At 40.7% G+C, this 25,489-nt stretch overlaps 1 protein-coding gene across 1 annotated transcript in view; it reads right to left on the bottom strand.

The window, feature by feature from the left end:
- LOC146623546 (uncharacterized) overlaps window positions 1–15,919 on the bottom strand; it is a 39,907-nt gene extending 23,988 nt beyond the window's left edge. The window contains exons 1-4 of the mRNA XM_085366713.1: window positions 15,759–15,919; window positions 14,148–14,400; window positions 8,318–8,346; window positions 7,380–7,671 (exon numbers count right to left, since the gene is read on the bottom strand). Coding sequence (XP_085222839.1) covers window positions 7,380–7,671; window positions 8,318–8,346; window positions 14,148–14,391 — 565 coding nt within the window. The 5' untranslated portion in view covers window positions 14,392–14,400; window positions 15,759–15,919. The remainder of the gene's footprint in view (window positions 1–7,379; window positions 7,672–8,317; window positions 8,347–14,147; window positions 14,401–15,758) is intronic.
- Window positions 15,920–25,489: the final 9,570 nt, after the last annotated feature.

The following is a 25,489-nucleotide window of genomic DNA, read 5'->3' as shown; positions in this document are numbered from 1 at the left end:
TCCGGATAAAGCGGATGAAGATGGATGGATGGATGGATGGATGCATTTCATGTCACCCAGAGGGCATTTGTGTAGATTTGGGGGACAAGGTCTAAGGCGGTTTGGTTATGAAAACAATGTCTGTGCGTGATGTCTGTTTATGGCTTAAGGCCTCCACTGAATTGTTTACTGTGCTTCACACAGCCTGATAAGGAGCAGTGGTACAGAGTGAAAATGATGAATTAACGGCGTGAGCCTTATTTCGGAGCGCCACATTGTTGTGAGTGAGATTTAATTGAAGGAGGAACACACTGAAAAAAAAGGGGGACCAGCCCTAGGATTTACGTAAGCATCTCGCATGCATTTAACACAATTGCCTCAAGCTTTAAAGATTTGTACGAAATTCTGGTTTCCAGTGTGAGACAAAAAGTCATGCAGTTATTAGAACTATGTTAATTATACATGAATGTAAGTGTAAATGGTTATTTGTTTCTATCTGGTAACCTCTCACTTCAGGGTTATTTCCCAGCCCTGCTGTAACCAGGATAAAGATAGGAGGATAGTAGTTGTTGTAGACCCCTTCAATTTTTATGGTAACCATGATCTAGACTTTGTTGAACCCAATGCAATATGAAGACAACATGTAGTATTTAAGTGACCAAGTAGTATTTAGATAAAAGTTATTGAATAGTGTTGAAATAAAATGACAGAATTGTGAAGGATTACAATATTCCAAGAGCTCAACTTACTCCATCTGAACATGTTTCACTCGTGTTTTATGAACCTTAAAATGCACAAGTTTACTAAATATGAAAAGGTTGTGTTGATTTAACTCAGTTGTTTAAGTTTCTGCCAAAGCAAAACCTTTGTGTGCAACCAGTGTCCACTATTGAATCGAGTAAGTCCAACATGTTTTTGTCAGTGCAAAAAGGAGTTACGGTACCTGTGTTCCTGCACAATATTGTCCCGGGAGGGAGAAAAACTTTCTGGTGAAGTTTTGGTTGGTTTTTGGGTTTTGCTTAACACTAGGTTGATTTTATCAGTGAGGTTTGGATTGTTTCCTTTCTCTAAGAGAGAGAAAGATGGTTTTATGCTTGGACATGTTTGCAATGGGCCCCAGTATTTGTCATCATATGAGTATTTTATTGGTTACGTTTGTTTTTGTTTTTGTTACAGTGCACTGAAATAAGAACATCTGAGAGGTGTGGTCCACCGGTGGTGATATTTTGGTATTTTGTGAGCTCCTGATTTAACAAATCAGCTCTTTAATCCAGGCCTGAGAAATTGAACTTTAAAGCGCTATAAAATATTCTTACTGAAAGCAGTTGCAAAGTGTTTTCTCCATGATTATAATGGGCTTGGGAGAAATTCACTTATATGGGACATTGATCACATGAGAAGTCCTGAGCCTAAAAGGACTGCAGCGAGTCAATCCAGTCCAAGAAACAAGGAAATGTTTTCCTTTAAAATGATGACGTCATCTTGCTGGTGATGGAGGCTCGAATAGGTTGCGCGTGAGACTCCATTATCAGCAATAACTGGTATGAATGTGTGTGAAAGTAGGCATGTGACTGGACTGTGATGGACTGACGACTAAAAGTTTTAACTGACTTGATACTGAGACAAAAACAGTACTGACTTTAGAGTTAGAAAACGTCCACAAACAATTCACCCAGCCTGTAAAAGAAGGGTGGATGTTTTGTCTTGCTTTGTTTTGTTTTTGTAAGAACAGAAGGATGACAGACACTAAGGGGGAGGCTGTAGCTTCACATGAGTGTGAACTGCAGACTGAACCCTTTAGTTGCTAAATTTTGAGTTACTGATGTTTGCATTAAGAAAATTGTGTTTGAGTAACTGTGTTTTAATTAATGTATCACATTATATCGTTGGGAATGTTAAATGCTAAAGTGAAGAAAAGGTTTGATTTCACTCATGACTGAACATCTTATTATTAATCATTGCGGGCCACTGTAAAGAGTCAATTAACTTTTATAGAGGTAAAAAAGAAGAAAAAAAAAGGCCAAAGAACCCTCTATTGGGGTCTATGAATAACAGGGGAATGATAGACTTGTCACACTCAAAATGGAGATATGTAATGATAAACACTGGTCCCCGTCTTTTAGGTCCTCTCATTGAAATAGTCAATAATTCAGAAAAGTAGAGATATAACTGACAGGGGCGTGTGATAGGAGGTGGTGCTGCACAAGAACAAGAGCAAAATAAAGAAAAATTATTGTGTTCAGCTTTGAGAAATTCAAATTAAAATGTACCATTACACTCAGAGGATCAATATGAAATTCAATATATGCTAATTTTGTATGAAGTACATGACTGATGACTGTTCTGTCCTGAGCTTTTGTTTTTACAGCACCCACTTGACCACACCAACAGTTTCTCGCCACCAACAGGGGGTACTTGCAAAGAATAGGGAGGAATTGGACTCAAAACTGGGAAAGGTAAGCCCAGAAGGGGGTGATAACACCATAACTTTCACTTACTCCTGCTCCAAATTCTCAAAATTTGACCCCAAACATGAAAAATTCTTCAAACCTTTAGAGACAGAGTGGAGTTCTAGATGAATATAATGTGCCAAACCACATGCGGATGGAGCATTTGAATCGATAAGATGGTGAAATAACACGCAGTAAAATGTTGATCATGTTGATTATGTTTATTCCGGTGTACAGGGCAAGGTTATTATCATTAACGAAAACTAACGAAATAATGACAACTAGAAGTGAGGAAACATTTCATTAACGGAAATAAAAATAAAAACAAAAAAAGGAAAACTGACTAAAACTGTAATGAGTGTTCACAAAATTGTCATGGTCCTGGGTCAAGCGACCCAGTATTTGAGTTCCATGTATCTTCTGTATTCATTTGCATCTAGCTTAGTTCACCTAGTTAATTTCTAGATTGCAGTTTAGTTTTGTTCCTTAGTTGTTTATGTCATCTCCCCCTGTACTAAGTCTCCCCGGTTCATGCGTCATGTCTGCGTGGTTATATTTAGTTCTTGTCATGTCTAATCTCCATGTTTCCTGTTTTACTTTGAAAGTCTGTGTTCACTGTCAGTGTATTCAGTTTCACTTCTCCTGTCCTGTCGTTAGGTTCATGTGTGTCAGCTGTGCTCCCATGTGTGGCCACTTCCCCTGATCATCCCTCATGTGTATTTAGTCTCTGTGTTTCATACAGTCTGTGTCGCGTCGTCTCTGTTCTGACCCTCCATGTTTTCACGGTCAGTCTTTGCAGTGACCATCATAGACTCTGAGTTTTCTTAGTTTGTCACAGTATTAGTTTTCCCAGTTTAGTTATAGTCTAGTCACGCTATCCCTGCTTTGTTTGTACACTTTGTCTTCAGCCATAATAAAGGCTCGCTTTCTGTTAAGTTCACTCCCGTCTACTCACTTGTGTACGCACCTGGGTCCATTACACACACCACCGCACGGCCTGTCTCTGCAGACCGTGACACAAAACTAACTAAAATTAACTGAATTTATAGCAAAATGTGTTTAGTTTCATTGATGTGTGCGTGTCCTACAATAGTCAAGAGTGAAAATGAAATTTAGTTTCCAGATTTTTTCTTGCTGTCTCATTATGCCAGCAGGTGGCAGTACGTTAGTCGAGTCATCTGTGTTGCTGCCAGTGTTGCCAACTTAGCGACTTTTGTCGCTATATTTAGCAAGTTTTCAGACCCCTTAACTAAAAAAAAAAAGACGTGAAAACGCGTATCACTTTTACTCTCAACAAGCAGCGGGGGCTGTAACGCAGTCAGTTCTTGTTTTACTGTTTTACTCTTATGCTGTTTTGTGGATCACAAGGGTTAAAACTAGTTATAAACACACACACACACAAAGTAGCTCCACAGGAGTGCCTATTTCGGGTCACTTTTGCCGGTCCAAGCCCAGGTAAAGGAGCAGGGTTGGAATTGTGTCCAAAAAAACCCAAAAAACAATAATTGCAAAAGAAATTTAATTTGTAGTTCTAAATAGACTCTAAATGCATTTAGGACGTTTTTTACCCACTTTATGTCTCTTCCACGATGTTATTTCTCTCTCCAACAACTTAGGTTACAATGAGGTTAGCATGACCAATTATGCAAAATTAGGCGATGACGTCATTAAGCGACTTTTGGCGACTTCTAGCGACTTTTAGGACAACCAATAACGATTTTCCTTACTGAGGAGTTGGCGACACTGGTTGCTGCTCCGTCCTCGTGCAGAATCATGTCAGGGAAAGTCGGGAGAAAGCACCAGAGTCGAATTTGGGATTACTTAGAATATGACTGTGTTTCGGATAAAGCAAGTGTCTTGTAGTGGAAAGAGACAAATTATGAGGGACATTTATAAAACGGAAAAATCCCACAAACCTCAAAGTGCATTTGAAAAGCTCACACAGGAAGGCTAACCTAGCTTACCTTGAAAAGGTAAGGGAGCACACTCCCCTCCACTCAACCCTCATCCCCAGAAACAGAAGCTAAACCCAGGCAAGGCAGCGTGATGCATCCCGAGACAACAGGACGGGGACATCTACATAACTGTGGGAGTCAATTGCCTTCACAAAGTTTATCAATTCACTTGAACCAAAATTAGGAACACCCGGTGCCGTAAGAGTTAATAGTCTCAATACCCGAGGATAAGCAGAAGAGCATGACTGATATGATGAAACTGGGATTTTGTTACACTTAATTATCGCAAACACAACCAAACCTAAACTGAAACTATAACTGACACTAATCATAAACTAGACTGAAACTAAGGATTTTCAAATAATAAAAACTAAACTAAACTAGCGAACAATTGGTAAAAACTAATTAGAAACGGATATAAAATTGAAAATCTGAGGTCGAAACTAAATGACAACTAATGAAAATTGCAAAACTATTAAAACCCTGGTGCAGAGATTGGCAAATCTGACCAGGAAATGTTATAAAATGGATTGTCGGAACAGTCAGCGTTAAAGTCACCTTTGACAGTCCAGACTAAGATGGCGTTGAACATCTTCAGGGCGGAAAAGGGTTGGTGTGACCAAGGTGTGGTTTGGCTTGTTGTATGTATATTTCATGATCATATGGCTCTGGATGGACCAGTTACCAGGGCATGGAAGGAGGACAGACTCATTAAATGAGGAGAAGGAAATTTCTGGGATTGGAAATCCTCTGGTTGAGTGGTTGACTGAAAGCATGCATACAATAAAAGCTATTTTTCATTTTTGATTGGTAATAGATTGATAATTGGCCACATTTACAGCTGTATTGACTTGTTGTGGATGTAGTCTACTTCATGTTTAAGCACTCTAATTAACAGATTGAAAATAGTGACATTAGAGGAAGAGTATGCAGCGCCACCCTGTCAGACGCCAGTGACGGTGGGGCTCAGTGATGAATCAGGTGAGCTGCACTCATGGCTGAAGCAAAACTAAGTTTCCCTTGCTGTGGTCAGTGAGGGAAAAATGGGGGGAAATAAAATTTAAAAGAGGCTGGTAAAAGATACATTTATAAACGTTTATATGTGAAGTAAAAGGGATAAAAAGGGGGTGTTTTACTGTTATTTCAGCATCAGCATTATTGCATCAGAATCAGATAACAAGCATTGCATTAATCATTTATTGAAGCTTTTGACATTGTACTAACTTTTGTGTTCCAGTGATTGTTATAACCTGAGGTTAACCTTGTATTTACAGGTGTCAGGATAATCATATGATCTTTCATTGCAGGTGTAACCATGATCATTTTTAGACATATTGCAGTTTGTTGCTCATTATAGAGTTGTGCTCAAGTTAATAAGGGTTAAAAGCTACAGTCAACGCGATGTTTGGCTGATCTATGGAGTGGAGTGACTTCGAGCATAGAAGGCCGCACGCGCTTACATAACACTGATATCATGCTTTTCTTTGTGATCTTTTTTCAGTTATATCTTTTGCTAAGTTTTAAGTAGTGGCAGTTAATTAAACGACATTCATTTAATATTACATACCTGATTCAGAACATTACACACAGATCAACTTAACAGTCTGCAAAGCCTTGTAGCTGCAATATTGTGTCTCCATAAGGGACAGTTGGCTCCAGGAGATAAGTGGGAGTCAGTGCCTGTCCTCGAGAAGAAGGGAATATTCCTTGGTTGTGTCAAAAAGTAGTCAACGAGTTCATATTCAAGTGAAGTTCATGTTAATGCAGGTTTTGTTTCTTGGCAATTCTAAGGACGCAGGCTCTGGGTGGAGCCAGGAGTTAAACAGATCTAACATGTCAATTAAATTGATTTCATTCCCTAACACAGGATGACAGCACTGGAGCAATGACACTGGATAGGGGAAGGTCTGATAGTTTCTAAGATAGGAGGTCACTAACCTTTTAATTTTCTAGCTCCGTTGATTTGACACATGGGAATGTGTCAAAAAAGGGGGGGAGTTGAGTGTTAACATTAAACAAGGGTTATATGAACATTTTTATGACTTCATTTGTGTTTTAATAACTTAGGTTTGGTAAAACTTAAGCTAATAGTGACCCTAAAGGTTTCATAAATCATTTTTCCAGGGTTAAGCGTTAATCATTGAAATGAACTGAATTTTTTTGGGGGGGGCAAATGTTGGGATTAAAAATGGCTAATTTGTTTTTGATGTCTTTTGTTAAAATGAGTGGTTCTAATAATTTTCTTGCACACCTTGCAAATGTGCTTATAATGAGTTGGCACTCAGTCTTTTGAAGGTCATAAGCTTCGTTCGGCGTGATGGTCCGGACTGATAAAGTGTAGGGAAATGCCTTGAGTGCAGAGGGCTAAATGCAAACACGCTTACACACACATAGGATATGATTAGAATAAGTCCCTGGGACATTCTAAATGTTCTAAACCAATTCTGAATCACTAGAAGGTCAGTAGATAACAACATTAGATTATTAGGGTTAGGCAGAGAGGTGTTTTGGTTTTCTGTCTCTCACAGAGAAAAGGAACAGACACCAGACGAGGTCACAGATATACGAGGATCCTTCGCAGCGGAGACAGACACAGTGACTGCCGAGACACCAACTGGGTCCAAGTGTCATGGCATTTGGGCTCCTCAAAGGATGGATCCCATAAACACAGCGATAACCATGAAGGGGTTGGTGGAAATCCAGGAACACCAGACCAACGAGGTTCGAGAGGCTCTTGGGCAAAAGGGGGACACGTTCCTGTTCCTTTTTCTGGAGGATACACAGGATACACACACCGGAGGATGCACAGATTGTTGTTTGAAATCGGGGCAGAATAATCCCCTGATCTGTGCGACGACTGAAGGGTTGTCTAACCCCCGGACCAGTGTTGTTATTTGTGGTTTTTCCTCTTGTCTCCATGCCCAATTTTTGAATCCATAACAGAACTGAAGCAGAAACACTTTTATCATTTTAACATGTTTTGTCTTTATCTTACTTTGAGCTTCTGAGCTGCTGTCTGTCAGCCTCTGAGCCAGATCAGTCCTCTTCATCTCCTTTAAGACCTCCACGATCTTCTCCACTGACTGTTGGCCAAAAGTCCTCACCATCAAAAACACCACGTCCTGCACGTCCTGCACGTCCTGCAGGTGTGACATCTCAGACAGAGTCATGGGGCTCATTGAGCCATGTTTTCTTCTCAGGATCTCGATGAAGTCTCTGAGCTCGCTGCCTCTCAGATCAGCCAGTGTCTCCAAAAGCAGCTCAATAAGAGACTCCATCGTTTCCACCTGGTAAAAACAGAGGTCACATGACAGCGATGCACCATTCAAATATCTGTTTGATTTTTAATCAACAGAAACATTTTAGTGTGCTAAAAATAAATTCATGTTTGAATCCAATTCTTTCTAAAAACCTGAAAAGATGACCTTTGACCTTTGACCTTCAAAGCTGCGTCTTTTTAAGGTCATGACCGGTCGACCAGATGTAGAGCAGAAAATAACCTCCATGAACATCTGGTGCTCGGTGGGTACCTGCTTGGATTGGTTTTTTATTTCTTGGCTCATTTTTTCCTCTTTTTGAAGGATTTAATTTTCATGAACAGGTTTGTGACTCTGTTTTACTGCCTGACTGTAACTCTGTCAAAGACTGAGCTACAAAAACTGCAGTGAGTCTCCTGATTTTACAAACAGAGGGGAGCTTTAACTGCTCGCATCTTTACTGATAAACAGAAAGACTTGAATTTAATCTGCTTTTAAAATGTAAATAAGGTTTAATATTTCTATACCAATCATGTATAAAACTCATGTGTACATGACAAAGCTGCAGCTTGAATCTCATGTGTATGATTTGTGTTTAAGATGAAGATCATTTTCAGTCTTCATCTACTGAATCAAAGCTGAACTGTGTGAAGTCGACTGATGTGACGTTACTCACTCTCTGGCTCAGTGGAGGAAACTGTTTGTCTGAGGAGAAAAGAAAGAGAAAAAGTCAGATTAGAAACTGTTTTATCATCAGGCTTTATGAGGATTTAGAACATGAAAGATTTCACATCAAAGTGACACTTAAACCTCGTTAACTCGTTAATAATGATTTTAGAGAGAGGCCTAACTTTGTGAATGAGAGCACACACAGGATACTCTGATCACTTTTATGTGTGTGTATATATACTCACACACATATATAAATATACACTACATGTCTTTGAACGTGACGGGAGTCGACTCCACACCGGGGCGTTTCTGTCCAATGAGGGTCCCAGGCTGCCTCTCCCATGCTAACCAACCGTAACTTGGAGTGAGAGACATCAATATGAAGCCATACCAGCTGGGACGTCACCCAGGTGGCATAGTGGCTCCAGCAGATCCCAGGAAAACATTAGAGATCTCTGTCCAGAAGAGCGCTGTCAGAGTTTTACCCCCGATACTGCTGGATAAACAGAAACTCACTCAGGAACGAGGTCACACACAGCTCAAGTTTTCACTCGCGACAGGGAAGCAGTTGATCTCCAACCCACTTCAACTTGCTTCCCCCTGCAGGTCGTTTTTATTGTTTACACACATGACTATTCATAAAGCTCGTTGCTGTATTAACTAAGACAAATTACTATATATGGTTAGAAAGTGTGTTGTGCAAGCGTGGTTATACAGTGTGAGTGGTTATATGATGTGAGTGCAGCCCTCCCAGGATGATGTCAGTATCTTGTCCCGCCAGGTGGCTTCCTTCACTGCGTACAGTCTGTTCTTCTCAAAGCTACTTGTTCCCTTTATGGAGGTCGTGCAAATACTCATATTTGTGGGTTACACAGCGAGCAAATAAAACGCAGCTTCTCAAGACTCCCAGGGTTTTCCCTGTGGATTATGTAGCTTTGAGAAGATATGGGATCTATGAAGGAATCCTGCGTTTCAGATTGTTTCCATGAAGGTGGAACACATCTTCATGCTGGAAGTGCCTCTCTCACCACCAACCTCTCCCCCAAAGATAAGAACATAATCAGCATTAGCTTGGAGTGCATTAATTAAGTTAATAACTAAAATTAAACGTAAACTATTAATTACAATTGATGTGATTTGATTATTCTTTTTACATTATTTTAGTTTTTCACTTTTTCTGTACAAGAATGTGTGTGTGTGTGTGTGTGTGTGTGTGTGTGTGTGTGTGTGTGTGTGTGTGTGTTTTTATGGTGAAATGCACAGTGAACAAACAAGCTGATGAGTAAGATAACCTGCTGAGAATGACCTACAGTAGCGCTCCTTCCTACGCTGTGAGTGTAACAGTGCTCCTACAGTCCCATGCAGGGGGTGGGTGTCAAGGAGCGGCTGTGTGCTGGCAGGAGAGGACCCAGATGCAGACTCACAGAAACAAGACGTAACTCAAAAAATGGCTTTGTTTACAGAAAGGGCAAATAAACAATACAAAACTCAACTGGGAAAAACTAGTCAGCTGAACACTCGGAGAATTCCACACAACCATGAGTGACGACGCGACACAGATCCAAGGGAGACTCCGACATAAATACACAGAAAGCTAACGAGGGACGTAGGAGCACACAGGGAACACGGCTGACACTAATAGTAACAATGAGACAAGGAAAGAGCAAACACAACATGACGTACACTGACGAGAGACTGTCAAAGTAAAACAGGAAGTACACGACAGACACAGAGGACCCAGACTAGACACTGAACAGAGGGAACACTGAGTACAGGGACAAGAGCAACATGAGACACTACTGACTGGGGAACGAGAAGGCAAACACGAGGACAGAAGTAAACTACACAGAACATGGGGGTACAGGGACCCAAACCTAAGCAGTAGAACTCTCAAACCGAGGAGAACAGAGGAGCTAGAAGTACAAACTGAAACCCAAACCACAATCATCCTAAGAAAACAAAAGTACAAAACTCAAAACACTGGCACACCGACCCAGGACCGTGACAGTGGGAGGTGCTGTCCATGATGAATGTTAGGTTAGACAACATCAGTTTTCTCTGTGGTGGGGTTGGGTGGACTGTCCCGGGCTCTGTGGGGCCGGGGGGCGCTGCTGCACTGGGCCCCGGTCTGGATGGGCCTGGGCCCCCTTTTCCCTGGCGGGTCGCGGAGTGTGGGAGTGCCTACTGGGGTCAGCGGGGGAGCTGGCCCCAGGGAGGGGTCACTGCCCCTCCCTTCCTTCCCTCCCCATCTCCAACTGCCTCCCTCCTCCCGCTCCACCACAACCACCCACACATGCAGGGCCTTGGAGTAGGGGTATGTCACCAGGATGCAGAGGAGGCTACCCCCCCCTCTGTCCCCTTCTGGCTGCCTCTGCCTCAATTTTATCCCACAACTTAGACATTCACATTACTCACACTCTCATTACACATACATATAGGATCTTGGGGGTGGGCACAATACACGGAGTCCAAGTTACCATCAGGGTGTACACCTCACCCCTGGCATCGTTGCCCACCTCTCAATTTTAAATACATGTAGACATTGAGGGCTAGCAGGAGGGACCATGCGCTTACCTGCTGCTCTCTGGCAGGTAGCTCCAAGCCCTCCTGGGTTTTAATTGCACCTTAGAACACACATGCATCAACATTACAATGAGCGGGTGGAGGGAGGTTTGGAGTCTTCTCTCACCCCCGTTCTCTGCGGCCTGCTGGAGCGGGGGGGCTAGGACCAGGAGGAGGAGTTGGCCGTCCGGCTGCGGTCTGGGGTGTGGGGCCTCCCTGCTGCTGCGGAGTCGGGGCGGTCTGCCTCCCCCCACCGCAGGGAAAAGGGTAACACCACCTGGGTCTGGGTGCAGTTCCCCCCTCCAGGGGCAGGGGTACCTAGACCCGGTTTGTAGAGTACGCTTGGGGAGTGTGATCGCGTATACAGTGTCTCTTTATATTTGTCTCCACGTCGGTTGAGTGTGAAGTGCACATGAGAGCATGAGGGTGGGAATGGATGTTTGTGTCTGTGTGTGCCTGTATGTTTGTATTTATATGTCAGGTTGGGTATCAGACGCCACCTCTCTGGGGACATCTCGGGCCTTCCAAGGTTTGGAGGCCTATCTCCACCCACCACCACTTCCCCTGCCGGTGGCGGACTCCCTCAGGTGTCGGTGCGTTGGTGGTTCTTTGTATCTGGGGGTGGGCGTCCGGGTACACACCGGCTCACTCCTTGGCGGCCGCTTATTGGGGCTCGCTCGGGCCATTTCGGAGGTGAGGTGCCCCCGGCCTCTCAGCCTAGGGCTCGGTCACTCAGGCACAGCTGGCTGCCGGCGGAGCTCACGGGCGCATCACTGCAACTCCCCCTGGCTTCTGCTCCGCGGCTGCTGAATGAGCTCTCATCTGGGACTCTCCTTAGCTCTTACTGGGACAGTGGCGCGGCTGCCCCTCTGTGGGTCTTCCTTGGTCTCTTGTGTTCTGGGGGCCTCTGGATGTCTGGAGTTTTGATCTCCTCCATACCCGCTTGATACCATAGAGGACAGGGCTGTGGCTCCCCACACTCCCTAGCAGATCATTACATGGAGAAATCTTTGGAATGCAAGCATGCTGATCCACACAGGTGTTACACATGGGTATTCACAGACGCGGACTACAGCTTTCTTGGCTGCTGCCTCAAAGCACACTGTGCGCTGTCTATCTTGCGTGCTGAACAATATCGTCTATTATTTAGTAACTATTGATATCTATGACTAGCTAGTTTATTGTGATGGTGCTTTTTTTTTCTATTATTATGTTGCTCTTTGTTGTTTGCTGTCTCCTCTGTTTGTTTTTTTGTTTGTTTTCTCCATGCAGGTGACCCAGGAGTTTTTTTTGTTGTTTGTTTGTTTTTTTCTCTCTTCCCCCCCTTCTCACCGTCTCTTCTCCCCTTTGGTTTTCTTTCCTTCTCTCCCCCTCTTTCTTTCATTCTTTCCCCCTGTCCTATTTAAAAAAAAAAAAGAAAAAAAAAAAAAAAGAAAAGGTTAGACAACATCCTCTCCTGAAAACATCCTCGATGGACTTCAGCGGACAGTCCTGGACAGTCCTGGCCCTTTGGACCAGAGATTAGAGAGATTTGACCTGCAAGGCTACTCAGGTTTCTTCATATCAGGGAAAGTAGGGCAGACACTTGCATGTCAAGGCAGTGAGGCTGGACCAGTCCCCTCACCTACATCGGCTCCAGAACCCTGCATTATCTACTGGATAAGACTCAGAGGATCAGCCAGACATGTCTAGATCTGTCCAGCAGCCTCCTCCTGGTAGGACATTCCCAGATAGACTTAAAGGAAACTCATTTCTGTTTGTATCCATAATCTCATTCTTTCAGTCCTCAGAGCTTGTGACCATATGCATGGGCAGGAACATAGCTCCACCTACAAATCTAAAACATCAGGGCCCGCTCTCTCCTCACCAGGGCAGATCAGCAGAGCATCCACATCACTGCAAACACAGCACTAATCTATCTGTCAGTCTCCTGCTCCACTCTCCCCTCCCCTGTGAACGACACCCTTAGATACTTAAACTCCTCCAAATGGGGGAACTCGTCCGTGACCTGGAGTGAGCACTCCACCCTTTACCAGCTGAGAACCATGGCCTAAAACTTGGAGGTGCTACTTTCACCCACTTGTTGCACATTCAGATTCAAACTGCCCCAGTGAGAGCTGGAGGTCGTGACTCCATGAAGCGCTTTGTCTCTCCAAAGCGTGCTGCACATGCGTGTCTGTTACATGCTTCCTTGATATGGGTTGTGTGACCAGAGAACTCCAGCTCTCTCAGGTACAGTAGATGCAGCTACGTCTCCAACATTCTGATAACTTCTGGAAAGTTCCCCATCCAGACGATGAAGGCAGTGATGGCATCTGAGTCTTTCTTCTTTATAAACACTGACAGATACTAGATACTGTGTGTTACTTTAATTTAGGACCAGCTGCAACTGAATAAATTCACAATACAGTTAATAAGTCCCATTTATTAAAACTGTAAAGGTGGAATTGTTTGACTGGAGTCCTCTGACACCTACAAACATTTGTATTTTTAAAGAAGCACCAATCAAAGCAGAAATAGAAAATTGTGTGAAACATTAGCAACAAACTGACAAATTCATTAAAAATTTAAATGATAGAAAAAAACATCTGTGAGGTATGACAAAAATCTACCACAGACTTCAGTCAGTATGATGAGGGTTAATAGTGACATAATTATAACCTGTAGAGCTGCTTGAAGACTTTCCAACCATGTTGAATGATGTTGGATGTTTTTGTTCTGATCGGATCAAAATACTGTAACTGAGCTTGTGTAACAGTGTTTATGGTGTGTGTGATTCCATAATAACCACAATGGATTTGTGATGTTTATTGGCTCAATGGCGCCCTCTCTCAGAGGCAGTGGATCACTGCACTGTGTGGGATCATTAGGTATCAGCATGTGTGCGACCACTATACAGAGCATGTGACCTCTGTAGCTGTCTAACTGTTAATAAGAAGAGTTTCAGTGGTTTGTTGTAATTGTGAAGTCCTGAAACAGTCACATAATATCACTGCACACCGGCTATAAGCTGCTATTATTTTGTAGTGTGCTGTGTTTGAGCCTCCTGTAATGAGCCAGCCTGCCTGACCTGCACATATTCTGCTCTAATCCACGTTATAAAAAGCAGCACGAAAATATAAACGTCTTTGTTCATCATTCACTACACAACACAGAGTCAAGAGATTTTTCTATCAGTCAGCACCTGGTTTCATATGAATGTGATAAACTATGTGCAGTATTCTCTCATATTTAAGTCTTTGTTCTCTTATTTGTGGTTCCTGAGGTGATACCTGATAATCTCTGCACCAGATCAGTCCTGTTCATCTTCATTAAAGCCTTTCTGGTCTCCTCCACACTCTCTCCTCTGTACGTCTCCTCCATCAGCTCCACTACATCCTGTGTGTTTGATGTTTTCAGTCGGCCCCTTGGCTTGGATGATAGATCTTTCTCCAGTTCAGTGAGTGACTTGAACTCAGCAAAGTCCTCTGGACTCAACTGGTTCAGTGTTTCAATGAGCAGCTTCTTAGTCGTCATAGTTACCACCTGGAAAATGAAGGAATCATATTATACATGAAGGACAGCATGTCTGCTGTTTGTTCATTTGATGGATGGAAACTGACTGCTTTGTATTTCACTAATGACAACATTACTGACATGGACGTTTGTTACTTTTCCATCACCCAAATGAAAACTGTGATTGGACGTGAACGTCAAACATCAGCTTGAAACTTGAGTAAAATAGTGTAATAAAAACATGCAACCCACAGCAGCGTGAGTGTGTGAGTGTGTGTGAGTTTGAGTTCAGCTTGTTGGAAAGGCCCTCCACAACAGTCTCGTTTTCAAATGTGTCTCCTTGCGAAAATGAATTGCCCACCCCTGGTTTATACAAACTCTTTCAAATTAAAAGCCCTCTAGATTCTCACAGGTGAGAAACACTTTAATTCTCAACAAGGCTTTTATTTACTTACATGAAGGAACCTTTTAAAAACAAGCGTGTCCATGCTGACAGGTGTACACACGGGGACTCACACACACAAACTACACCCTTTTTGGCTCCTACCTCAAAGCACACTGTGCGCTGTCGATCTTACGTGCTGCACAATAAGGTTTAACATTTAGTATTTACTGTTATATTCACATAGATCATCATGATGTTGTTTATTCTATTGCTCTCGTCTTCTTCTGCTTGTTTTCTTTTTTCTTTCTCAACAGGTGATCCAGGTAAAAATAAATAAAAACTCTTTCTCTCCCTCTCTTTCTTTCATTCTTTCTCCCTGTCCTATCCCCCAGTCATGTCTGTCCGGCCTGTAACAACCAAAAATAAAATAAATACATAATTATAATGAAGGTCAATCAAATGGACAAATATGGCAAGGCTACGATGATCCAATTGGTAAAGTACAGCATCTTTCTTGGCCTTCAGACAACAATTCTGATGGCTAAAGATCCAAACGGGACAGGCAAAAAAAAAAAAAAGTCTTTCCTGGAGAAATTTGATTGAAATGAAAGTTGCAGATGTCACCCATCACTATACTGTACCCCAAAGTGTCCCGAAAACTCAAAAGCTCCGCAGTTTAACATGGCCCGGGTGTGTAGTTGACACTGACCAAATATGAAGGTTATGCAATCAAACCCCAAATAGGTGGCGCTACGGAGCCATTTTCAAATGCTCATATGTAAAACCATTAAAATACGAAATGTTTCACCAAACCTGATGCGTGTGCAAAACTTCATGAGTCTTTGAGCATGTTTAGGCCCTCAAACAGGCCCTTGTTTTGCCTGAATAATAATAATAATAATAAGAAACAGAGCAGATAGAGGGCCTTCGCACTCCCCTAACAAGGAAGCAGAACTACGAACGTGAACTTCCAGGAGGAAGCAGAACTTAATGCCGCGCTTACCTTCAATACTTCATGTAAAATGTGAACACCTGGAATCACTGCTGATGGAAAATCATTCTTCAGTGTTTGTGAAGCAGCTTAGTGTGAGGCACTGTTCTCCCGCTGCTTTCTCTCACTTTCTGTAAACGCTGAGGCGGAAAAACTTCCGCTTTTCTGCGTCTCTCTCCTCCCAGCTGTCAGCCCGCCTGGATAACGGAAAAAGTTCCATAATCCAAAGTAAACATCACATTCACATGCTAACTAGAGCTACTTATGTCTGACTGAACACGCAAGTTTTTAAGCTGTAATTTACCACAGACGGTATAAATCTTTAATACTGTGTGTTTCTGTTATTCACTAAACATTTGTCAACGACCAGGAAGACCTGCAGTTTCCTGGAGAGCCAACAGGGGGCGAAACCAACCCACTGAATTAACAATGGTACAGGGACGAACGCTGGTTTGAGGGCGGAGTCCTTCACTCTGTCGTCAGTGGAAACATTATTGCTGCAGACTCCACATTAACACTGTGAGAAGCATCCAGTTTCAAAGATGCTTCGTCTGTTTCATCGTGTATAATGTTCAAGATGAGGATGATTTACAGCCTGAATCTACTGAATGAAAATCTACTGAGGAAAAGCACACTGAAAAAAATAATCAGTGGGATAAACATAAAAAAATTATTGTAAGCGGTTGCACGAAATTAAGTTATGTTTGGTTAACCTTAGTTTTTTATGTTATACCTGCACACATTTTTCTGGTAACACGAACATGACTTTTTTATGTTGTTGTTATGTTTTTCATTCTGGTCAAATATTTATAGAAACCACTTGTTTATCAGACATGAACTTTTTGTGTTAATTGTATTGGACTACTATGTGTTATATTGACAAGACAATTTTATGGTAAGCTTATTTTATTTTATAACAAATTTCTAATATATAATATATAATCTAATATATAATTGAGTGTTCAATAAATAAAACTAAATTAAGGCTGATCTTACTGTATGTACTGTACACTTTCTCTCAATCAAAGAAATAAGCAAAACATTTTTGAACAATGACCTGTATTTTTGAAAATACTACACAGTTGTAAAAATGGACTTTCAATTCAGGCTTCCAAAATATACATGAGTCATATTTGTACAATGCATCTCTTGAAAAACATTCCACAACATTCCTCAAAGTTATCTGCTGGAACCTGAATTCAACATTGTGGGGCCTTATGACATCGCGCTTATGTAAAAAATAGTTTTTTAAATGTAAGAGCCATAAGGTAATATGGCAACAGGGGTGTAATTATTAAAATGACACAAAGAAGAGACTTAAAATAACATTATAACCCACAGGCACACAACCAAGAGACCTAAACTGATTAGTATTGGCTTGCTTCTATCACTAAACATCACAATCACTAATACTAGACGATGCAATCTGTTTGTAGTGGTGCACCTTGGGAACAAAATTGCAAATTGGTGAAATTGGTGCAAGGCACCATTTCCATTGAGAAAAATGGACATTCAAAGTTTGAATTTTTTTTTAAAAGAGCCATGGCTTGAAAAGTGAAAACTGCAGTAATAAAGGCCCCAAGTTGAAAAGTGCCAGAAAAATAAGTTTCACTATGTACTGCAACTTTACCAGTGCTGGCTTAAAAGAAAGGATGGTATATATTCGAAGAGGTAAACATGTTGTTCCCACATCATAACTGGAAAACTGTTCAATCGTACAGTCTGGTCCTGAGAACCTGGGCCTTCTTTGAAAGGCTGTTCCTTTTGAGCTCCATAACCAGTTTCTATAATACCTCGAAGGTATACTTTTCCAGTGGGTAGGTGAGGTTCAAAGTGTACATTAGTCCAAACAGCATTGCAGCTGCTAGGGTATAGTTATCCAAATCCTGCCAGACTCTCTGGCCTTCAAGGACTATCCCGATGTCCTCAGGGCTGCCATTGGCATCTCTTGACTTTATGATGTAAATTCCCATGGTTGTTTCCTTATTAGATCGTTGGATAATGGCTTCATCTGTGGCCTAGAAAATGCAGAATTCCAAAATTTAATTAAACAGAACACTGGTCAAAGAACATTATACCAAATCTTTTTTCAATCTGTGTCACTATTCCAAAAAATGTTAACATTAACACATTAGGTGAACAAAAATGGATTCATTACAGCATGTGATTTGAGTCCTCAGAATGCTTAAAAAGGTAATGCATGAAGTGAAATCTCCATGCAAAGAAGCAGAATACTGTCAGAGCATAGAGAGGTGTTCAACTATGAACTCCACACATAGTTCTAATGCAGGTAAAAGAAGAAAAAAAAAAAAAAACGCACCCATGGTAAATTGTGAAAATCCCAGGTGATTTTCAACATACTCCTGGCATAGAGTGACAAGCAGCATTTTGTTAAAATTATTATTTTCCCTAGAGTGTATACACAAATTATTTTTTTCTTACCTGGGCCGTGGGCTCCAGAATGTTCTGCAGTCTTCTTCCTATTTGTCCGCCTCGCCTTTTGAAGACCTTTATGAGTTTGTCAGATAGCACATCTATCTGCGAGAGTAATCTGGACTGCAGTGGCATGGTGGTAATGCGCTTAAACTCTGCATTTATCTAAAAAGAGAAGTTGTCACATAAAAATGCTGTCAAAATCTCAAATCTCACAAGGTTACATCCACACAAAGTTGTTATTTTTTGTCATATTACTATTTATTAGCTATGGGTCCCATGTTGCTGAGCAGTTCCATAGTTGCCCTTACTTCCATACCACCCAAAGCCTGTTTGCAACCACAGCAGTTGCCTCCTTCTGGCCATTTTGCAGTTCTGCCAAATGACCCAGAAACTACATCTATTATTGTCATATACACATCAAGGTCTTTCATTAATACTTAGTTAAATTAGTTAATTTGACCTTTCCAGAAAATTTACCTTACAGAATGTGAGATAACATATGCAAATCTTCACCCCCCCCCCCAACAGAGCCCACCCCATGGCAAACTAGCTTATTTAACTGTTTAACTAAAACATTTTAGGTACAACCAGTTAACTAAATGGACACGAGTTTGTTAGTCTGTATTCACTGAGAAAAAACAAGCGGATGTGACTGGGCACACACTGAAAAAAAGCTAATGCACATAATATTGTCCCGCAGCTTAAGCTAGCATTATCGTTAGTTAACTTAAGGAATGACTTGTTTTTTCCATTTTGTTGCTCAACAGCAATTCATGAGAAAAACTTCCCCATCTAATGGATGTTCTCTTCGTTTCCTCTCAAACATGTAGTTTTCAGTTTACCTCGACAAAGTAAAGCTCAGCACCAAACGTAAACGAAGCAACGACAAAAAATGGCGGACCGCCACAGTGAATTTTCCCTCGCAGAACACGCCCTGGGGGGTGGAGTTTCAACAGAAAACGTAACTATTTTCTGTTATTTTGATATGACTGGTTTTAAAAGACTGAACATCCTTCTAAAACAAGTGAAAGGCGTGAGACTTAATTATGTTTAGACCAAAAATATAACTGATTCATGTTGGATATATTTACTGTATTTTTACTAATTTAACAACGTCATCATTGCATTAGTTGCTTTATGCTATAGCATTACGCTTACATTAGCTTGAAGCTCAAGGTCGTCATTTTATTTAATTTCTTTTTCTGGGCTTACAAACAGGACACACAACATTTAGATAACCGTTACACTGAATCTTGGGTCTGTGTTGAGTCTTCCAGCTGCTGACTACAGAAGCTAGATTGACCTTTCAGCATGTTTTTAGCGGCTGTGGCTATGTGCTGGTAATGTTACCGTGTGTGAGCAGTCACATTGGCAGCAGACATGTTTCAACAAACTAGTCATATCCCGGCCCTACATTAGCTTGTTTAATGGTTAAGACACTGCAGGTACCACCACTTACTACAGACACCGATGCAAGTTTGTAATAGTCTGGTAATTTAGACTGAAAGAATATACAAACAATATTAACTCACATTATATATGTTAATTACTAATTTGCTTATCGCATAATTTCGGTTACCATTAGCAAACTGGAGCTAGCTAACATTGGCCTTTCATGGTTTTCGATAAACAGCCCACATACCTGTAAAATGACAACACCCCAGTAAAAGTCCACATATATAAAGGGTCTACACTCTTTCTCACTGGTGTGTTAGCTTTAAAATCCTATTTACCTTCAAGTGTAAAACTCCAGATGGTAGTAGATTTTCCAAAGCGAGAGACAAAAATGGCGGACAGTGCAGCCGATTTTTCCTTTCCAGGGGGCGGAGCTTGAGGATAAAACACGACTAACTTGTTTCTTTTCAACATGATTTGTTCTAAAAGAATGAATATTCTTAAAGAATATGTGAAAATTAAAAGACAAAAATATGTTTAGATGTGAAATTTAAATTAGTCATGCTGGATATATGAAGTAATTCTACGCAGATTCAACAACCACCCTATTGCATTTTTTTCAGTGCATGCAGGCACAGGGAGAACATGCAAACTCCATCCTGTCCAACCAAAGTAACTGGGGGTTCCCAGCTGTGATAATGAGAGAGGGTACACCTGTCCACCTCAGGTTTTAAACAGACAGACAACCTTTCACACCCACATTTAATTTAGAACCAGCAATAAAGCCAAGCATGTGTTTGGACTGGAAACCAGAGCACTCTGAGGAAAAGCATGCAGGCACAGGGAGAACATGCAAACTCCACACAGAAAGGTTCCAGCCAACCAGGAGGCTCAAACACACAACCTTCATGCTGTGAGGACACAGTGCTAACCACTGCACCACCATGACACCAGCAACACAAAAACCTGTTGATGACACAGAGTTTACACTCATGCATGTTGGTCTTACCTCTGGATGCTGAGCTGCTCTCTGGTAACTTCTGCACCAGATCAGTTCTGTTCATGTGCATGAAAACTTCTCTGGTCACCTCCACAGACTGATGACCAAGTTCATCCACCATCAGATTCACTACATCTGCTCTGGTTGATGATGGACTCTGTGATTTGTATGACAGACTCATCCAAAGAAAAATTGACTTCAGGAATCTCTTGAACTCCTCGAGCTTGGAATTCCTCAAATCATTCGAAGCTTCCAAAAGCAGTTGTTTCACAGCTGCCACCATTGCCACCTGGAAAAGTCATTCAATTTGCAGGACATTTATTTATTTATCCATTTTATCCAAATAAGCTCTTTTAGAAAGTTCAGTATGATTTCTCATAACCACAAAAAAGCAGAAATCATGAGAAAAATGACTCAACATGAGAACTGATGATACTTTAGTCCTCTGACTTTCAGCCTGCTGTCTTGTACTGAATCAGAGATGTGACATGACTCACTTTGTGGATCAGTGCAGAGCGTCGTTCATCCACAGAGTGTTTCTCTGAGGAGAAAAGTGCTCAAAGTCACTCCCAAGAGACTTACTTACCAACTGACAGTTGTATAATCTTCAACATTACATTTAAAGCTCAACTATGATAGACACTGTTTGTGTTATTCAGTCTCTCAGACTGAAGGAGTCACTTTTTGTCATTTTTTTGTTCCTTGAACACTCATAAATTCTGATTTGGACAACAATCTGTCTTTTCTCTACAATATTTTTATGAAAGACAAAAACTTTACTTATGAGACATCTTAACCACCATAGTTCATTTAACTTATTTCCTCTTTGTTGTCTTACTTTTGGGTTCTGGGCTGCAGTCTGACGGCCTCTGAGCCAGATCAGTCCCCTTCATCTCGTTTAAACCCTCCATGGTCTCCTCCACTGACCGCTCACCGTAAGTCAGGACCATGAAAAACACCGTGTCCTGCAGGTCTGTCCTCATGTAGATGATTCTTTGGATGTCTGACTAATGTTTGTAATGAATTTTACGCAGGACTTCCTTGAAAACCTCAAGTTCCCAGTAACTCAGACCAGCCAGGGTTTCCAAAATCTGCTCAATAACAGACGCCAACGTTTCTACCTGAGAAAAAAAAGGTAAATGCGACTTTTCTCCAGGTTTTTTTTCTATCTCATCAACGTCTCATAAATGTTTAGATTACACCAGACACAGTTACAAGCAAATGATGTAAGTGATAATTACACACCTGATTAACATTTATTCCAACCTGATGAATTTAATCTTTCTGTTTATCTTTTCTACATGTAGGAGTTTTTTAAACTGAACATGTTCAGTGAACGCTGCATCATTTAAATACAGTCATAGGTGATATTACTCACTTTCTGGCTCAGCGCAGCCCAGCATTCATCCACAAAGTTTCTCTGGGAGAAATATTACAATATCATGGTTACCATGAGAAAAGAAAGTGTAGTATCCCCACAGCAGACTCGTCCACAGTTTAATGCTTTTCAGCACAATCTTTATTCATACTTACACTCGGTTGCTGTTACAAACACACACAGCTGCAGCTTTTCAGCCGCCACATATCAACAACTCTCAGGATCAGGTACAGATTAGCCGATGCTGGCAAAGTTAGAAAGGTGCCGGCTGTGAACAACACCTCATCTATCTATTACTTCATTTGTTCTCTTTAGGCTCCACAATGATTGTCTGTCTAGTGTCTGTCGTCCACCTTAGATCCATTCATAACTTATTTAACATCAGGGTTAATGATCAGAAAACAATTAAGTGTGTAAGGAAAGAATTTAGTCGTTTGTAATCTTAATATTACTGTCTGTGTTTTATTTAACAATATCTATTATTAAACACTTCAGTGAAAAAAATCCTCCTGCCTTCTTTCAGGAAGACAAAAAAACTTCCATTGTTCAGTTTTTGTGACTTGGTTCAAAGATTTTGAATCAACTCTTGATAATTTTTTTTATTAGGGATAATTATTCTCTTACCTTTGAGTCCTGAGCTGCTCTCTGACAGCCTCTGCACCAGATCAGTTCTCTGCATGTCCCTGAAAACATCAATGGTTACCTCCACAGACTGTTGGCCACATGTTTGCACCATCGCGTTCACTATATGTTTTCTGTTTGTACTCGGTGGGAATTGTGGAAGGCCCCTCTGAAAACATGTGAACTGCAGGAACCACATGAACTCCTTGAGACCCTGATCACTCAAATCCTCCCGTGTTTCTAGAAGCAGATCTTTAACAGCTGCCATTGTTGCAACCTGGAAAATTCAAACATTCATAAAGAAAAATTAAATATTAATGTTTCTGTTGCTGTTTTAAATATTAAAACTAATTAAAGACATTTAAATCATGTTTTCTCTAAAAACTTAAAGATAAAAAAGCCAACATTTATAAAGAAAATATATCATTTCCACACTAAGACTTTTTTTGGCATTTCTATGATAATGTATGATTTTTCTGATGATCACCTAAACCACAGATACATTTAGTAACGAGGGCCTGAGCATTCACAGTGTGAAGACCTTGCTGTGTATTCACTATTATTATTATTGTCTGTGAAGGTTCCCAGTCATCCAGGTCATCGTAGTCTAAGGAGCTTGGAAAGAAAAGCGTCTGGACTTCTTTAAGTTGCTTGAAGACGTGTCACCTCTCATCCAAGAAGCTTCTTCAGTTCTAGGATCAAATGGTGGAGAGTCCCAGATTTAAACCCAGTGGGAGTTTCCCCCCAAAGACGGACGAAGGACCCCCTGATGATCCTCTACCTAATCACATGAGCCAAGGTTATTGGTGAGGACAATTCAATAATCGCTGATTATTGGTGGGGACATGTCCCTTCCGTCCATGCCAAATCTACGCCCTTGCTCCTTAGACTATCTGGGATAATAAATTTCATATTGCATGCATATATGTCTACCAATTAAATCTGGCCTGAGGTCTGCCATGTTTTAAATTCAGTTATTTCTCTCAGAAATTTGAGATCAAAATTACGACTGTGTTACCTTTATACTGTCACTAGTTAGTGCAAATAGCTCAATGGGACATAGAAACCTTTAAATTAAATTCCATCACCTGATATATATTCTCAAATAATATCAAAGCTTTGAAAGCTGTTTACGGTCAGAATTTTTTGAAAACTGTAATTGTAAATAAATTCAAACAATTGAGCTTCTCTCTCTGTGTTAAACATAAATATAAACAGCGGCTTGGACAAGGCATAGAAGCCAAACAGGTTCTCCAAAACCTGTGTTTGAAGTCTGGGTCTGCTGCTCTAAAAAATTAATATACATAAAGCAAAATGTGTCAAATTAACCAACATGTTAGCTGTAGGGACTGCTGCTGCAGCACCGTCAACAGCAGTACCAGCATAGTAACAAGACCTCACACTCACAGTAGGCGGCTGTTGATAGCACCATCCATGGAGAAGTGCAACTGATAAGAAACCAACAACAACTTCACTAGCCTAATTTTAAAAAAATGGTTTCAATATCAGTGATCAAAACAAAATTAAATATATACATACTATATATATGTGCATAATATTATATCTTATTTCATTTGTTTGTTTCACTCAGAAAAGCAAAGAACATGTAATCAGTTATGGGGCAACGCATTTCAAAGATGCACAGGTCTCAGTAAAAGAGATATGTGAACAAATGAAGACTGAAGCCGTCGTACTCGACCAGAACAGGGTGCAAACCAGAAAAGAGGCTGATATTGATGGAAATGCGCTGCCTACCGAGATGGAGAGCCTTCCCGAATTCCCCAAAGCAATGATAACTTCATTGTATCCACAGAACGGAGTTCCAAGCTCGAGTGAATAAATAACTACTTGATATCTTCAGTGGCACAGGAGACGAGTGGACATCATATTTCTTGCAATGATGCAATAAATGACTTTGCCTCTAGAAAAACTAGAAAACAGGTTCAAAGAAGAGGGAGGAGAAAAGTAGAGTTATGTTTGATTCCTAAACCGTGTTTGATATCTTGTTTTGGGAAGCTCAGGTAGATATTATTGGCTCATCATTCAAACCCTTTTTACTGCAGACAGGCACAGTGCAATACTCATTACACTAGAATTTAAAATCTGACATTTTACTTGATGCCAGAGGAGAGTCCTGAGGGTCGTTTTACATTTTAAAAAATGCAAATTTAAAAATATGTACAGTTTGAATATAGATACAGTCACCTATATAACAAATTCAAATCAGCTGCAACAAAAGGCTAATACACACATTAATGAATCAGTAATTAAGGCCAGTGACATCATGTAAATGATCCTGATTTCATTTTAGGTACTTTAGGTGAAGTCTGATGCTCAAAGCTTTGCAGATTAATTACAAAGTAAGTTGATTGAGGAGGATCGTGACTTTAAAGTGTTTAAATATTTGTTTAGCCAGTTGGAAAAAAGTAGACAACATTGTTTAAACTCGGATGCAGACATCGTACACTGCGTTTATGTCACTATATTTATTTATTCATTTCAAAGGTCAATTTATAAAATTTAATTATTCACTAAAACGAATTCTTCGAGTTTAATTCTGGTTTATTTTTAAGGACAATAAATGTTTGCATTATGTTTTACTTTATAGAAGATAATGAAATCTGAAAATAAATTTATGACAGTTTGAGTCATGGATAAAAACATGGCTGATGACATCGTCAGTTCATCTTTAAATGATACAATTTACATTTTTAATATAAAATTTTTTTTAAATATCCAAAGTGTTTCATGTAAAATGGATCAATTAAAGGAGAGTCACTGAGGAGCAAAGGCACCACATAGCAGAACAATTTTCCACAAAGAAAAGACATCTCCACCTTTTTAATGTAAACATGTTATGTTCAGGTAGATCGTGTACGTTTGATCTAAAAATGTGTTTTTTTCCCAACACAT

Source organism: Diplotaxodon limnothrissa, linkage group LG11, assembly GCF_057381915.1.
Source record: "Diplotaxodon limnothrissa isolate DT_005_m linkage group LG11, D_limnothrissa_male_GT1.1, whole genome shotgun sequence".
Classification (NCBI taxonomy): Eukaryota; Metazoa; Chordata; class Actinopteri; order Cichliformes; family Cichlidae; genus Diplotaxodon; species Diplotaxodon limnothrissa.
This window is presented reverse-complemented; position numbering and strand designations above follow the sequence as displayed.